The 14,904-nt window shown below is 45.5% G+C and overlaps 2 protein-coding genes across 2 annotated transcripts; both read right to left on the reverse strand.

Annotated features, from left to right (window-relative positions):
* Window positions 1-1,304: 1,304 nt before the first annotated feature.
* On the reverse strand, window positions 1,305-2,737 carry LOC124651277 (aspartic proteinase nepenthesin-1-like). The gene has a single exon (XM_047190386.1). It carries the CDS (start codon window positions 2,735-2,737, stop codon window positions 1,409-1,411), a length of 1,329 nt encoding a protein of 442 aa, XP_047046342.1. The 3' UTR covers window positions 1,305-1,408.
* Window positions 2,738-7,717: 4,980 nt separating this feature from the next.
* On the reverse strand, window positions 7,718-14,537 carry LOC124657006 (pre-mRNA-splicing factor CWC22 homolog). The gene is made up of 9 exons (XM_047195640.1): window positions 14,523-14,537; window positions 13,016-13,972; window positions 12,397-12,519; window positions 12,221-12,287; window positions 10,767-10,870; window positions 10,579-10,681; window positions 10,176-10,471; window positions 8,433-8,738; window positions 7,718-8,227 (listed from the first exon to the last, which is right to left on the reverse strand). Exons 1-9 carry the CDS (start codon window positions 14,535-14,537, stop codon window positions 7,895-7,897), a joined length of 2,304 nt encoding a protein of 767 aa, XP_047051596.1. The 3' UTR covers window positions 7,718-7,894.
* Between the last annotated feature and the right edge of the window lie 367 nt (window positions 14,538-14,904).

Raw genomic sequence — 14,904 nt, forward strand, 5'->3', positions numbered from 1 at the left:
GCTCAAGCGGAAGCTTCAAAGACGGAGGAGCGCCACCATTTCTTCGACTTTGTAGTTCAGTTGGCTCGGGACATAAGGAAGAAGGAAGAATCTAAGAAGAAGAAGGCGAGAGGGGAGGGAGCCTTTGCCACGCAGTGATGTCCCTTTGGCTATGTTCTTCTTGTCAAACCTTTATGTTGTCGAACCATGATGTTGTGTGAAACTTGATCCTCTCGAACCTTCATGTCGTTGAACTTTATTGTAATTGGAACCTTAATGTCGTCGAACCTTATTTGTTATTTCAACCATTATGCTGTGTCGTACATATTCTGTGCAAGGTTGTGTTCAAAACTGAACTGTGTGGCGCCCATGGCGTCGGCGCCACACATGCCAACTTATATCAACTTCTAGGTCGAAAACATCCAAGGGCTCCGGACGATTAGTCCTTAGCCGTTTTGGCGAGCCTCTTTGTGTGGCGCTCGTGCCTTCGGCGCCACATGGTGAGGTGTGGCGCCCATGGCGCCGGCGCCACACAAACAGGGTCGCCAAAACGGCTAAGTCCCTAGAGAAATGTCTTACAGTATGTTTGTGCAAATATAAGTGGATGTGTGGCGCCCTTGCCACGGGCGCCACACATCCTGCCACGTCAGATTAGAGCACACCTCAGCGTCGACGGCGCCACGTCGGATGGGTGTGTGGCGCCGGCAGCATGGGCGCCACTCGGGCATGTGTGGCGCCCATGAGAGGGGCGCCACACAAAAGGGTTAGATGGGTTAAATAGTTTGCCCGAGAGGTCAGTCTGTGCTATAGTTTCACAAAAGGGTTATTTCTGTGTAAATCGCCATCTTCAAGCGCCTGTCCACTGCTTTACCCCTTTTTATTTGCTCGTAGATGCATGCATGAAGACCTACCTTTCTTTTTGTGTCAGATGTTCATTTTTTATGCACTGGGGCAGTGGAGCCTGCCACCTTTTTGTCATGGTCTGGCACTTGGTATGAGCTCAGTCCGTGAAGTGGCCGTTAAGCATTAGTTTTAGATGCACAACATCCAACTGCTGAAACGACAGGGGTAGCTACCACCCATTGCAGAAAATCCACACTCTATCACATTTGAGCTGATCATGACATTTCATTTGGATTAATTCTTTACAAGTCTCCACAAGAAATCACTAGTTCTTGGAAAATATATTTGGACACAGCACACAGCATAGAAATTACACGAGCTGAATATTGGTACGCAGTGTGCGTGAGGACAATGGTAGAACCAGACATCCATCGAAATATCGCAGATACAGATCATCAACCTACAGTTAAAATCCCTGCCATGTAATAACTACGAAAACAGAATGAAAATGGCGGAATGATGCATAAACGTAGAGCAATGGAGAATTAATTTAGGGGCTAAACGTGATCGAGATGCAGAGCTGCGACTAGACTAGATTGCAGGGCGCGGGGACGAAGGACAGCAGGCTGTTCTCGTTGTCGTAGAGGACGTGAAAGTTGCTGTGCTGGAAGCTGCCGATGATGGAGCCGTCTTCAGACGGCGCCATCGCCAGGCAGAGGTTCCCGGTGCTGCCGTCAATGAGCATGTAGTTCTCCAGCGGCAGCTCCATGTCAGCCCCTTCGAAGTGGAAGACGAGCTCCGGCATGGTCACCTTCTTCCGAGGCGGTGGCGGCCACTTGAAGCACGTGTCCAGGTCGTCTGGCGACGTGACGTTCACCAGGGTGAGCCCGACCTGCGCGACGAATGCCTGGTGTACCATGTCGTACGCGGGCTGCGCCAGGTACGTGATGGTGGCGCCCGAGTCGATGATGACCCCGCCCGTGCCGTCGGCGTCGTTGATGGTGAACACGGACGGGTCGACGGGCAGCAGGTCGCCGCCGACGCTGATGCCCGTCATGTTGAGGTAGTACATGGTGGGCAGCGCCGGGTTGACGATGAAGGGCGTGGACTGCACCGGGCCAGAGTCACTTGTGTTGGTTGTGTTGAGCGTGGCGTAGGCGCCGAAGTAGAGGCGGCTGGGCACGGTGGACATGAAGGAGGTGAGGCAGTAGGAGAACCTGGGCACCCCGAGCTGGCTGACCAGGGACAGCGGGCCCCGGCCGAAGCCCACCATGCCGGAGCCGTTGTAGAGGGAGCCGGCGTTGAGGTTCCCGCAGCCGAAGGCGATCTTGGGCACAGAGACACGCGTGCCGTTGGTGCCGAAGGTGAAGGTCTCGTTGGCGAGCACGCCGGCGGTGCTGGCACTGTCGCCGTAGAAGTACTGGTAGACGCAGGTGTTCTTGTAGCAGTCCCAGACGTAGAGGGCGTTGCACATCGGGGAGGAGCAGGAGAGCTTCTTGAAGGTGGGGGACTTGGCTGACTCGAAGAAGGGCGTGGGCTGGTCCACGCAGAGCATGCACGGCGCGCACTGCGTCCAGATGAGGTCGCTGCCGGTGTCGAGGATGGCCGAGTATTCCCGGGGCGGCGTGCCGATGGCCATGCTCATCAGGTACTCGCCCCAGCTGGCCAGCACGAGAATGCGGGCCGTGGTGATCGCGTCCGCGGGGGTCGCCGCCAGCGACTGCAGCGCGGCCACGCGCGATCTGCTCCGGCGCACCGCGCGGGAGAGCAGCTGCGCGTCCGTGTACCCCTTGCCGGCGTCGACGTGGGTGAGCGTGGCCTGGAAGCCGAAGACGCCATCGGAATGCGCCTCGGCGACCAGCGAGGAGAGGAGCAACGGAAGCAGGACGAGCAAGACCACCGTGATGCTTGCCATTTTGGAGCGGTGGTGGCGAGCGTGGCACGCTACGACGGTGAAGTGAAGTGAGCAAGAAGTCTTCCTGGATTTGTGCTTTTATACCTTGTCCGTGCACATGCGTATATATGAGCAGAGTAATGCTACACATACGGGCTGTTTGTTGCAGATTTAGCCTTGCATCCGGAAATCAGGGGAGGTCAAAAAATCAAACCAACCCACGATCCCCACGTCAGTCCGTATGTGCATTCCGTAGCAACTAGTCCGTAGGTCTAGGATTTCCGATATGAGCAGCTCGACACTGATCCGGAGGAATTAAGGGTTTGGTTGTACTCACATGCGTATGAGCATGCATACTCCGCAGAATTAACAAAGCTAACGTAGAGCAGTGAACGACGGTGGGGGGTGGCCATTGGACCAAAGAATTCGGTCATGGGAACGATGGAGCTGCAGTGATGCGTGGCGGCATAACATATTCAGGCTCGCCGTTCCGTTGAATCAACGCTAGCTTGCGTGTGAGATATAGAGATCTGTGATCGTATGCTCATTTCTGTCAATTCGGATTACGATAATCCTGTTTGCCAGGCCAAATGTTGCCTACATTTCCGTTTGGCTAACCTATCTTTTCTACTTTTTCGCCGATATTTCAAAAACAATTATAAAATGAAGTTAATTACATCCCAACATTATGAGCAATCAAGCCTAAGTACTCCTTCTGTCTACAAAAATAGGTCGCAACTTTGTCAAAATGTAGATGTATCTAGACATTAGTATCACATACATCTAAATTTATCTAAAGTTGAGAGATCTTTTTATTGATGGAAGGAGTCCTAACTTGCTCCATTAGTTCGTTTGGACACTTCATTCGAACAAATACACGAATAATTTTGGGAGTTGAACAAGGGAAACTTCCACGAGGCAGGCCTAATCACTTGCATTGGATCTTTTTGTCTGTCTATAAGTCTTGCTCTAGCGAGGCTACGTAATTTCTGAATCGACTCTGTACACTTTCATCATAGAAATGTATTTTCAAACTACTATTTATTTTGATGTGTAAGCATTGCGAAAAAGCTAGAACTTTAAATAAATTGTAATAGAGGATGTAAGTTCAAAAAATATGAAATCATGCACGTGTCAGCAGTGGCGGAACCACACCTATATATGCTGTGTAGTCAATTGGCTACACAGTTTTTATATCAATACATGTATTTGACTACACAACTTTAGTTGATTTTATGGCTCCACCACTGCGTGTCAGTGCCAGGTTGATGGTTCTTGGCGTCAAGTAAGCAAATGAGAATTAGCAAAAGTGTAACGGCAGCAGCTCATTTTTTGGTTAATCCCCAAATGTATTCAGGCACCACCGGAACTAGATACACCCAACGACCAGTGTAACCAATGGCAGCAATTCATCAAGGAAAAAAGAGGTGGTGCGTCAATCCAAGGGGAAAACCCAAGCCATGTGCTGATGTGCAGCAGCAAACGAAACGGCGGCCTCCGGGATCGGTTCCATCGATCGCTCATCGGAGTCGGCAAGAGCGCACGGAGAGGTGCAGCGATTTGAACATTGGATCGCGCTTACGCCACCGATTGCTGCGCGGATTTCTATATTTCTCTCCTCCTCGGATGGTGGAAACCCAAGAGTAATGGGCACGGCAGCTCGCAACTTGGCTTTGCTTGGGTGGCACAAAGGAAAACAGCATTCAGGCTGTGCATACAGGAAGATATTTGAACTACTACTGGGGCACAGATGTGCAGACAAGTCATAGTTCATACTCGTGTGTTTGGATCCAAAATTTATGCGTAAAGATTAGGGTATGTTTGGACATAGATTGCATCCCGCACTAGTAGATGAGTGATGTTAATTCAATCCCGTTATTTACATCTACATAGATTAGATCTTATGTGTTTGTGCAGAATAAAAAAAAGATTGTTTGACATACATCCCTCCCAAAATAGTTTTGGCGCCGGAGAAGGAGAAGGAGGACATCTTGGGAATAATCATCCTGGAAACAAGAGACTACACGAACATCTTGAGAATAATCATCTACAAACATGTATCACTGCAGTGGAGTAATTTTCCTTCTACATTACCAGAATATTTTCTGGTTGTTCCTTTGAAGTTAGACTTCAATTTTATCTCATTGAACTCATTTGCCTTCTTTGGTATGCTTGACAGAATGGTAACCATTGGTACGATATTCCGTACTACCAACCCTTTGACAAACTTGAGGGTTGTCATATTTATTCTAAATGATCCATTCCCTTTTGAGAGATATACTACTTTTCTATTTCATTTTATCTTCACTTTACATTGAACTCTTTGTGGTTGTCTAACCACTAGATTGCTTAGCACTAAGAGCGCAAGCATGAATTTCAGGCAATGGTATCACACCTATTGAACGTAACGATCCTTCATACGAAATTCATCATATTTTTACCCTGAAATAAAAATGGTATTTATATTTACCATCATAAAAGAATGTAAAGTGCAGTAAAAACTTACAATCAGATATGTATCCAAAATTGCCTTATCATATAATTTCAACTCGATGTTGATTTACAGACAAATGACTTATAAGCCTCAATGGACTCGAAGTCCCCAACACGATTGCCGAACACGATTGAATAGCCATTTGTGTGGTGCTTATAACATATATCTCCTTAAGGGAGTTCCCAAAAGGGATAAATGGATATTGATCATCCACTTAAATACTCAGTCTGAGAATTGAGTCATTCCGATTATGCTATTTTGTAAATATCCATGACATTATGTACATGTGGAGTGTTTATGGCCACAAGGCCACGGGTCGACAAAATCATCAATGCCCATGACCCATGTTAAATAATTACTCCCACGTAATATCACCTCATCGCAATTCATTTCGAAAAAGGTCAGCCATATGATGCATGAAATACTCACGCATTAATTTATCTGGGGTAAATTATGTAGGATAAAAATGCTATGGCTAAGAATATTCATGGTCATGCTGATTCGTAGTGAGCCATAGGGTAAACCTTCCACAAAAGATCACCACATTAAGGCCAAATACCTAAGGAGCCGGCCTCTTCTAGCATGCGACGGTCGCGAGGGGTCGCAATTTTGGCGATCCCTCCAAGACACCAAACATGATATCGGCCTAGGGATATCCTTCTCCATAGGCACGGACGTGGAGACCATATTTTGGTTAGACTCGTGGCTTGGGGGGATGCATATTCACGATTTGTGTTGACCTTGCTTTCCGTAGGACCTTCAGAGCAGAGGAAGGCGAGGCGTGGGAGATGTTGCGGGCGAGGCTCCTGGCGTCCCTCTTAGCCTCGTCGGATAGTGTTTCTTGGCGTCTCATCCCTTCGGGGATCTTCAATGTTAGTTCAGCGTATCGGGCCCTTTTTAGAGGGCCCAGACTTCCGTGGACTGCGCCGCTTTGGAAAGCGCGCCTACCCCTAAAGACGATTGAGGCTCCCGACGTCCCTCTCAGCCTCGTCGAATAGTGTTTCTTGGCGTCTCATCCCTTTGGGGAACTTCACTGTTAGTTCAGCGTATCGAGCCCTTTTTAGAGGGCCCAGACTTCCCTGGATTGCGCTGCTTTGGAAAGCGCCCCTACCCCTGAAGAAGATCTTCGGCTGGCATCTCCTTTGGGATCACCTGCCCTCAGTGGTGGAGGTAGCTAAACACCATGGGTCGGGGGCGGTTTATGTCCATTATGTGGGGTACCCGAGTCGGTAAAACCCGCATAATGTTCACTTGTCCCGTGGCCAGGTTCTTATGAAATTTTGTTCATGAGGTTTTGGGCCCCGGCAGGCTGGCCCAAGACCTCGGTTAGTTCCTAAAGTACCGGGTGAATAACACCGGCAAGAAGAAACGTCTACTCTAGTTGGTGTTTGCTGCCATGTCGTTGACTCTTTGGATTGTTCGTAATAAGATGGTTATTGCAAAGGTTTTCCTTCAGCATTCCACTGACTCAATCTTCAAATTCCTAGATTTCTTGCAGCAGTGGTATCGGGAGCGCCTAGATGCCATGCTTTGACAACCTTCTACAGGCGGCACACTGTCTCTCTCCGTCCAAGCGCTGACTGGCGCCCAATCGTCCTGGGAAGCCATGCTTTATTTTTATTTTTCGGTTTCGCCTTGGACTTCTCTGTGCTGCAGCAAGCTTTTTTTTCTCTTTACTCTTGTGATTGGAGACTTGGTCCCATACTCTATATGGTTGTAGTTGTTTTATTTATAAAGCAGGATGAACGTCTGTTTCTCGAGAATAAGTGTTCTAAATTTTTTGCTTAAAACTAACCCTCAAATTTCTTGCACTCGCCGAAGTTAGCGGCTGCAGCCAAACTCCTCGGACGCCTCCATCCGCTAGTGCGCGTCGTGGAAGCTCCTCCTACACTGCTTGGACCGACCAGGGAAACTTCTCGCCGGACGCTCGCCACCAACTAGGCTGATTCACAGGTGGCGAGCAGGGGACTAGATGCAGGCGAGGAGAGAGGAGAGGAATTGGGGACGAACTCGATGCGAAAATTCGAACCAGCCAACGAAAAAGAAAACCAACTCGAAAATTGCGGTCGTTGTTGTGGAGGCCAGCGCCTAGCGCTTACAGCCACTCGATCGCAATGGAATTTCTAATGGAACTTGAAAAGTAGAGTGATTTGGCTAACCTGAGTTCCACTATCTGTCCCTGTCCTCAGTCTGGCAAAATCAGTTTCCAAGCATTCCTGTGTCCATAAAAGGATGACACAATTTTTTTAAAGTTTGGATATATCTAGACACTCCTAACTTTGACAAATCATCACATCTTTTTATTGATGGAGGGAATATCAAAAAACTATCCATTCAGGAATCTAGAATTTTGGAACCTCTTTAGATCAGCCAAAATATTACACTGCTATAACAAACATATAAACCGGTGAAGTAACTCACACTGTCTAAAATTTATGAAGAAAAAATGCCGTATTATGATCCTCTTGGTTTTTGTTTGCCTTGACAAGTCACGCCACATGATCAAGGCCGTCGAATACTTCACACCGCCATCTGATTATGCTCGATTCCAGAATGTAACAGCCAACAACAGTTAGATCTGATGACAGTGTACTACACATGCGTACGCAATGATCCAACTAGACAGCTGATCTTAACAAAACTGACGAGATAGGTGCAGCCAGTAAGCATGAGTGAAGTTGTGCTTAGCTCCTCTTCCTTCTCTTGCTCTGTTTCTTGTCACTCTCATCGGAGCTGGATTCTAACCCGGAGCTAGATCCTGAATCAGAGCTTTCTCCACCTGATTCCGACTCTGATGATGCAGGCTTCTGTTGCTGCATTATAAGCCGAGGAATGTTCTTCAGGTACTCTCGCAGGCTTTCTGTGATACCTCCAAGACCGATGGAGGTGAAGAAATTTATGGAGAATCTAGTATTCTTCGGATGATCTCTCGGGAAGACTGACTCGAAGAAATCTTGCATGTTCGGATCATTTAATCTCTCGTTCAGTAAATGTATACCCAGATGTTCCGACAACTCCTGCATATGAAGTAATTCAACAGTCTGATAGGGTGAAGAAAATATTGCCATATACTCGCTCCATCGCATGAAACTTGTCTTGGATTTGTCAAAATTTGGATGTATCCACACACTAAATAGTATCTAGATACATCCAAATTTTGACAAATCTAAGACAATTTTCATGGGACAGTAATAGAAGTTCAGTGGCACATTCACAACATACCTGGAATAGAATCTTTATAAAAATTCGGGAAGACGATGTTGTGTCCTCCTCTGTCAACCTGATGTAAGCCAAAACATGCCAAGAAAGGGCATCCGTCCCCAACAAATGTGCGAAGAACTTGGCAACATTCCTCAACTTATTTGTTTCGAGACGATGTATCATAGAATACTGTTGCACAAAACATGTTTCAAAGTTTTCTTGAAAAACATTATTGATCATGCAAAACCGTTGTCCTAATAAGCCATAATATCTAAGGTAAGTTCTCTCTTGGCTGCAACACTCAAGAAGCATGATGTTCACCTCCATCTGTCAAATGAAACATCAGATTTAGCTTTAGGGAAAATACCATCTTTTGCAGTTTAGCAACGAGCAATTGATGGAAGACATGAATAAAATACAGGAGGCAAAACAAAAAAAAAAAAGACTCTGAATGATAGTAATGCATACGTTGATCAGTTATAAGAAACAAATACACACAGCCAAACTCCAGAAGTGACCATATTCAATCCAAAAGCTTGGCATACATCATAGTTTAATCATGAACTTCCCATAAATGGAGGGATTCATATCCTGATTTAATTAGGCATTGAGAGAAAGAACAAGTAATAATCATCTCTGTTTTTCCTCTGTGAACGCTACGCCATGCCACAAAGTTGCACTATTGGTTGTGTTTACCCTCTAGTGTAGTACAGGGGAACGCTTCAAGAGAATCATGTCTAGAACTTGAGACCAATATGGAGTTTTATCAATTAATTCCTCCGCTCCTAAATAATTGAGTAAATTACAAGGAACTACCACAACTGGGGCTACAATTACAGGTCAGTACCACTTCTGCTATTTTTTTCGAAACTGTACCAAATTGTCGATTGATAGTGATTTAGCCGCCGTGGCCCCACTGTCAGTGATAACATGGCCAAACGGCATGGCCATAACTGTAGCACCAATTGTGGTAGTTCCTTGTAATTTACTCAAAGTAATTGAAGTTCTAGTTTTGTCCCAAGATTTAGAGAAAAAATGCCAGCATCTACAGCGTCCAATCTTTAGTCTAAAAATATATAGTGCGATGAATCTAATAAAAATAAATTGGTGCTCCAAATGATGAGATATTTGTCTACAAATTTAGTCAAACATTAAGTATTATGACTTGGGACAAAATTAGAATTCAATTATTTTGGAATGGCATGAGTATATTACAATGGTAAGCCTGAATAATTACGTTAAAATAAAATCTGTTTTAAACAATTCACTGTAACCAACAAAGTTAAGACTCAACAAAATGGAAGGTGTGATGCAATGACCGCCCATTGATGCATACAGTTTTCTTCACACATCCAGCACCAAGAAAACTACCCAAATGCATGTGAAAATTGTTAAGAAAACTATCCAAATGCCCCTAGTTTTCGTAACAATTTTCCCTAATATGATCATGTATTGGAGGATCTAAACTAGGGGCATAAAAACGATCCCAGAAAAGTTGTACTAAAGCTGTACGGCTGGTAAACGAGTCAAAGTAAAGTAGCTCCATGAAAAAAATGGACAACTTGACACATTTGCAAAAGATAAGGTCAGGTATCTAATCTAGTATTGCTGTTATTACAAAACACATGTATCTGAATCTGAAGATTTCTATAGCAGGAAACAATAGAAACCACATAAACAAGGCAATCAACAAGTGACTTTACCAGACAAAACTGAAGTCGACATTAGATAAAAATATTAGGGAGGTGAAGTACAAGTACTTACCTCTTGACCAGGCTCAAGTTTAATCTTTAAAAGCTTGTGACCAGCTTCCTCAAAATCAACACTGGACATGATTGTCAAATATATGGTTCTCCGAAGGTTGATAAGGTTGGTCTCAGTTTTATCCCTTATCTCCATCAGTTCATCATCTTCATCATCGGATTCTTCTTCATCCTCGTCATCCGAAGCATCATCAGACCCTTCTTCATCTTCATCCAATTCATCTCCCAGGATACTTTTCTTTAGGTTCACATAAGCCTTTTCATCTTCAACGAAGTTCAGGTTTACTCTGAAAACATCTGCAGGTTGGAAAAGGTCAGCACTTTGCCATAAAAAAGTGTAAGTTTCTTCCCTAATGTCATGAAAGTAACAGAGCACCATGCCCTCGAAGGAAGCAAAAGCTTACTTAGGTTAGTCTCAGGGTCTAGCTCAGTTTCGAAGGACATGTCATGAGTACATTGGTCCTCCGGCTCCACAAGATCCAGTTCTGGACGGATGGCCGGGAAACCCTTTAGATAGGCACGGAAACCATATAATCATAATTTGTTATGTGCATGCAAAAGAAGGCACCATCTAGGACAACTATGAATTTACCTGAAATTTAGCCCTTCTAATAGCAAAAAGACCTTCAATGAGAAACTGCACACGCTTGTCTATTTCACCTTCATGAAGGATGCCTCGAAATCGTTCGAACATAGCTGCGATCGAGTGAGATGAGAAACCATTGAGAACAAAAGCAAGTAAAGGTGGAAAGAACTAATACAAAGAAAAAAAGGAGATAAACAAATTATATCAACCCCAATTTAAGATGGATTTTTAAACAAATAATAATAGTTCAATTACAAGAAATAGGAAAATGATAAAATTTCAAGGAATTGAAATTTTATTCATTAAATAAAACAGTAGTATTAAGATTCATTATTTTAGTTTTAATGGGAGTAGATCAATTTCACAGGTACTACCAGGACAACAGAAGAATGTGGCAAGCTCCAAGAGCACTGCACTCAAGTCTCACTTCAACCATCGTACTCCCTCCGTCCTATGAAACTTGTCTTAACTTTGTCCAAATTTAGATGTATCTAGACACTAGTTTGTAGGTAGATAGACCAAAATTTAGACAAAGTTGAGACAAGTTTCATGGGACAGAGGGAGTATTATTTTCCGTTTTGTTAAGGTTGAACTTATAAGCATTAAGGGCATTTGACTAAGTATGTGATTCAAGATGCACCTTGAGTAGCTTGAAATTCTAAATTTACAAGCCTAAAACCATAAACTACTTGAGTTCCCATAACCGAGGCTTTTCAGTTTTTAGAAGTCATTTATGAGTCAACAGACCCAAGAAAAAGAGATGCTTTTCAGATTATTTCGAAGTCATTAATTAATGAGTCAAAGACCCAGCGAAAACAAGGAATGCAGATGGAAAAGGGATACATGTCTCCACTACTAAAAAAAGAGGTAGATTTGGTAGGAGAAGTTTATAATTCATGAGTATTGACTCTTGGGCATCTTTTCTACCTACTATACAGTTATCTCTTTGACAATCATCATAAATTCCAGGCATGCATAACTCATGTGGTTCAACCGCCAGTTACAAAACTAATCATTGTATATGTAAATCTCAATGAAATTTGCCAAAATATTGAAGTGCACCTGCAGTGCAAGTGTATGGGAAGCGACTAGTTGACACAAAAATCTTGAAAAAACATATTCACTAATATTTTCCGACTAGATTTGCAATTCTCCATGAAAACAATAAGTCCAGAGCCTCAGCTAAATATTTAGGTGCCATCACAGCATTTCCCAGAATAATGTTTATCCTAAAGTGAACCATCTCACAGGTTTTGACCTAAATGCACAAACATGACATCTTCAAGCTAAAAATCCTCCAGGTGTCAAGTAGAGCTGATGCATAATTAATTTATACCACCTATCTAACAGAACCGATAGCACGATAGTATGTCTCAAACAAGACATATATGGTACACAAAGAGGTGTAAGTAAGAGGTTCAGAAAGTGATGTGTTAAAATAAATACAAATTCCAACTCACCATGAAGTCCTTGAGGAGTTAAGTCCTGCAGTATTGCTCCACATTCCTTCACAAACCCCACAGCCACCTGTCAGACGAGACACATGGCCATAATTCAGACATATGTTCACAATATCAGTAGTACATACAGGCGCATGCATTGCACGATGAAAAGAAAAGTGAAGCGAGCTATGCACCTCGACACTATCATCAGTTGGATTCTCCAGAAGTACAGCAAGAAGCTCCAGCGCCACGACCTCATGCACAACTACCTGATTAACCAAGTGTGCTATGAACTTGGTTGCTGCAAGCAATTGGGGCTGCAACCAACAAGAGCAGTTGTAAGCATTTTATGCACAAATTCAAAACTGAAGTGCACCCAATACAAATATCAGCAGGATCTCAAGTCCCAACTCTACAACAATTTATAGTAGGCCTTATACTTGGATAATAGCATAATAGGATTCTGAAATTAAGTAAATATTCATCTTCTGTACACGTAAGGCAACACCCTTTGTAAATAAAGGACGACAAACATTAGAAATTGCACAATCATATCATAATGGGTTCCGCTGCAACTGCAGTAACCAACGTTGTTCCTCTTCCATACTTAATAGGATAGTAATCGCAATAACTCATCCTTCAAAAGATTAAGTTATAACAATGGCAGATACCTTTGTTGGGTGTTGAGGTGTAATATTATATAAGAACATAATGTATAGAAATGAACTCAAGTGTTTCCTTAAGTCATATTCGAGCCAGTAAATACCATTTCACATGACAAGGGTGAAACAAAGAAGACCGGGATAATTTTACCTTGTCATTCCTCTTAAAAGCCCTTTTGAGCAGGAGCATAACGCGAACGAGAAGCAAGCGGCCGATCTCAGGGAACTTGGTATTCACAACCGCAACAAGCGCAGCAAACACATCCGTGAAGCCCGGTGAAGCCATCTGCGACTTGACGCACGACTGGCAGAAGAGTCCACGCCCACGAACCAGGTTCTCAGCAAACAGCTCGGGAACTAAGTTCTTGATGTTGGTGCCGTTCACCTTATTAACCAGCCCATTGATGCTCTTCTTGAGAGCGTCCCATGTGAGCCGCTGGTACTCGGGGCTCGCCTTATCCTCCACATCCCGCAGCATCTGCGCCGTGCGGAAGGGCGGGATGTAGACACCTCCTGTGCGCCCAGGGATCATCTCCGGCAACGGCGGTGGCGGTGGCGTCGGCTCCCTCCTCTCTGGGCTCGTCCGGCGCTCTTCCCTGCCCCGGCACTCGGCCCGACGCCTCGAGCTCTCGTCACGGCGGTGTCGGCTGTCAGGGGAGGATCCCGAATCCGGCCTGGGGATCCGGCGGCTGTGGTGTCGGCCGCGGTCACGTTTGCTGCGGCAGTCGCTATCCATCTTGTCGTGAGAAACCCTAGTGCGCCTCCGCCGGTGATCGCTCTCCTCGTCGTCAGAAGCCCTAGAGCGCCACGTCCTGAGGCCATCTTCCTCGTCCCCATTTGAAAACCTAGCGCTCTGGGGAGGACGGTCGTCGACCTTTCCGAACCTCAGCATTGCGTTGTCGGAGGGCTTGGGGTCGCGATGGCGGCGGCGGCGGCGGTCGGAGTCGGGCGGAGAAGCCCTAGATCTGCGGCGGCGGCGGTCGGGGGAGGGCGAAGGTGACGGGGACGACCAGGGCTCGCGGTGGCCGGCGCGGCGTGGGGAAGCGTCGCGGTGCCTGCTGCGGCGGGGCGGGGCGGCGAGGTGGAGGAGGTTTGAGGGATACCTGACCTGAAGCCGATGTGGATTTTATTTTGGGAAGCCCCAAAGACAGCCACCGTCTTCAGAGATTGTACTGCGGAAGTCCGTATCTGTATCTACTAGGAAGATGATTCGCAAAACAAAAACAAAAAATCTACTAGGAAGATGCAGCGCAGAGATGACATTGGTCGGTTGTTTCATAACGAAACGATGATTGCTATAAATTTGTGAGTCCGGCCATAAAGTGTTACTGTATTTCAATCAGCTCAAGAACAAAGCTAGCACTAGCAGCAAGTTACCTTTCGTTAAAGGTAAAGCTTTCCATGATGCCGTTACCTTCCGTCCCTTGACCGCACTAGAGTCTCCGGATGTCGTCTCTAGCCACGTCCAGAAGCGTCTTGTCTGTCGGTCTGACGAGAACCCTCCATCTCTGCATGTACATCGACATTTGAAACAAGGCGTCAGCGGGGTTGTTGATCAGCTTCCCCTCTATAGCTAGTTTATTACTAATATTCCAGAGTGCCCAACATTGAGCAAAGAAAGGTAAACCAGACTAGCCTACGGTGGGACCCCGACAGACCTGAACTAAACCCATGAACTGCCCAGCCCCTGCCGGATTCCAGTCGCATTTGAGGAGTTCCCTCACTCCTGCCCACATAAACTTTGCCAAAGGACAATAAAAAAATGTTTGCAGTCTTCCCAATCCCCACAAAGGCTGCAGAAACCGTCCGAGGGGCCGTGTCGCTTTACCAGTTGGTCCCCAGCCGGTAAGCGCCCCCGGAGCAACTGCCAAAGGAAGAACTTGATCTTTTGCGGTACCCTAATCTTCCAAATGTCGGAGAAGTGTGTGACCGCCGCTCCCAAGGACATTCGGTAGTAAATGGACTTGGTAGTGAATTCCCCTGAATTCTCTAACCCCCAAGTCACCTTATCATTGCCAGGGTTGAATGGGTGTAGGTCAA

This window comes from Lolium rigidum, chromosome 5, assembly GCF_022539505.1.
Source record: "Lolium rigidum isolate FL_2022 chromosome 5, APGP_CSIRO_Lrig_0.1, whole genome shotgun sequence".
Lineage (NCBI taxonomy): Eukaryota > Viridiplantae > Streptophyta > Magnoliopsida > Poales > Poaceae > Lolium > Lolium rigidum.

What these genes read in the sequence shown, in the direction of transcription:
- LOC124651277 (XM_047190386.1), bottom strand. Translation starts at nt 2,737, where the DNA reads ATGGCAAGCATCACGGTGGTCTTGCTCGTCCTGCTTCCGTTGCTCCTC.
- LOC124657006 (XM_047195640.1), bottom strand. An exon ending in CTTTTAAGAGGAATGACAAG is followed by an intron (nt 12,520 to 13,015) that starts GTAAAATTATCC and finishes TGTTGGTTGCAG; the next exon opens with CCCCAATTGCTTGCAGCAAC. An exon ending in TTAGAAGGGCTAAATTTCAG is followed by an intron (nt 10,682 to 10,766) that starts GTAAATTCATAG and finishes GCCTATCTAAAG; the next exon opens with GGTTTCCCGGCCATCCGTCC.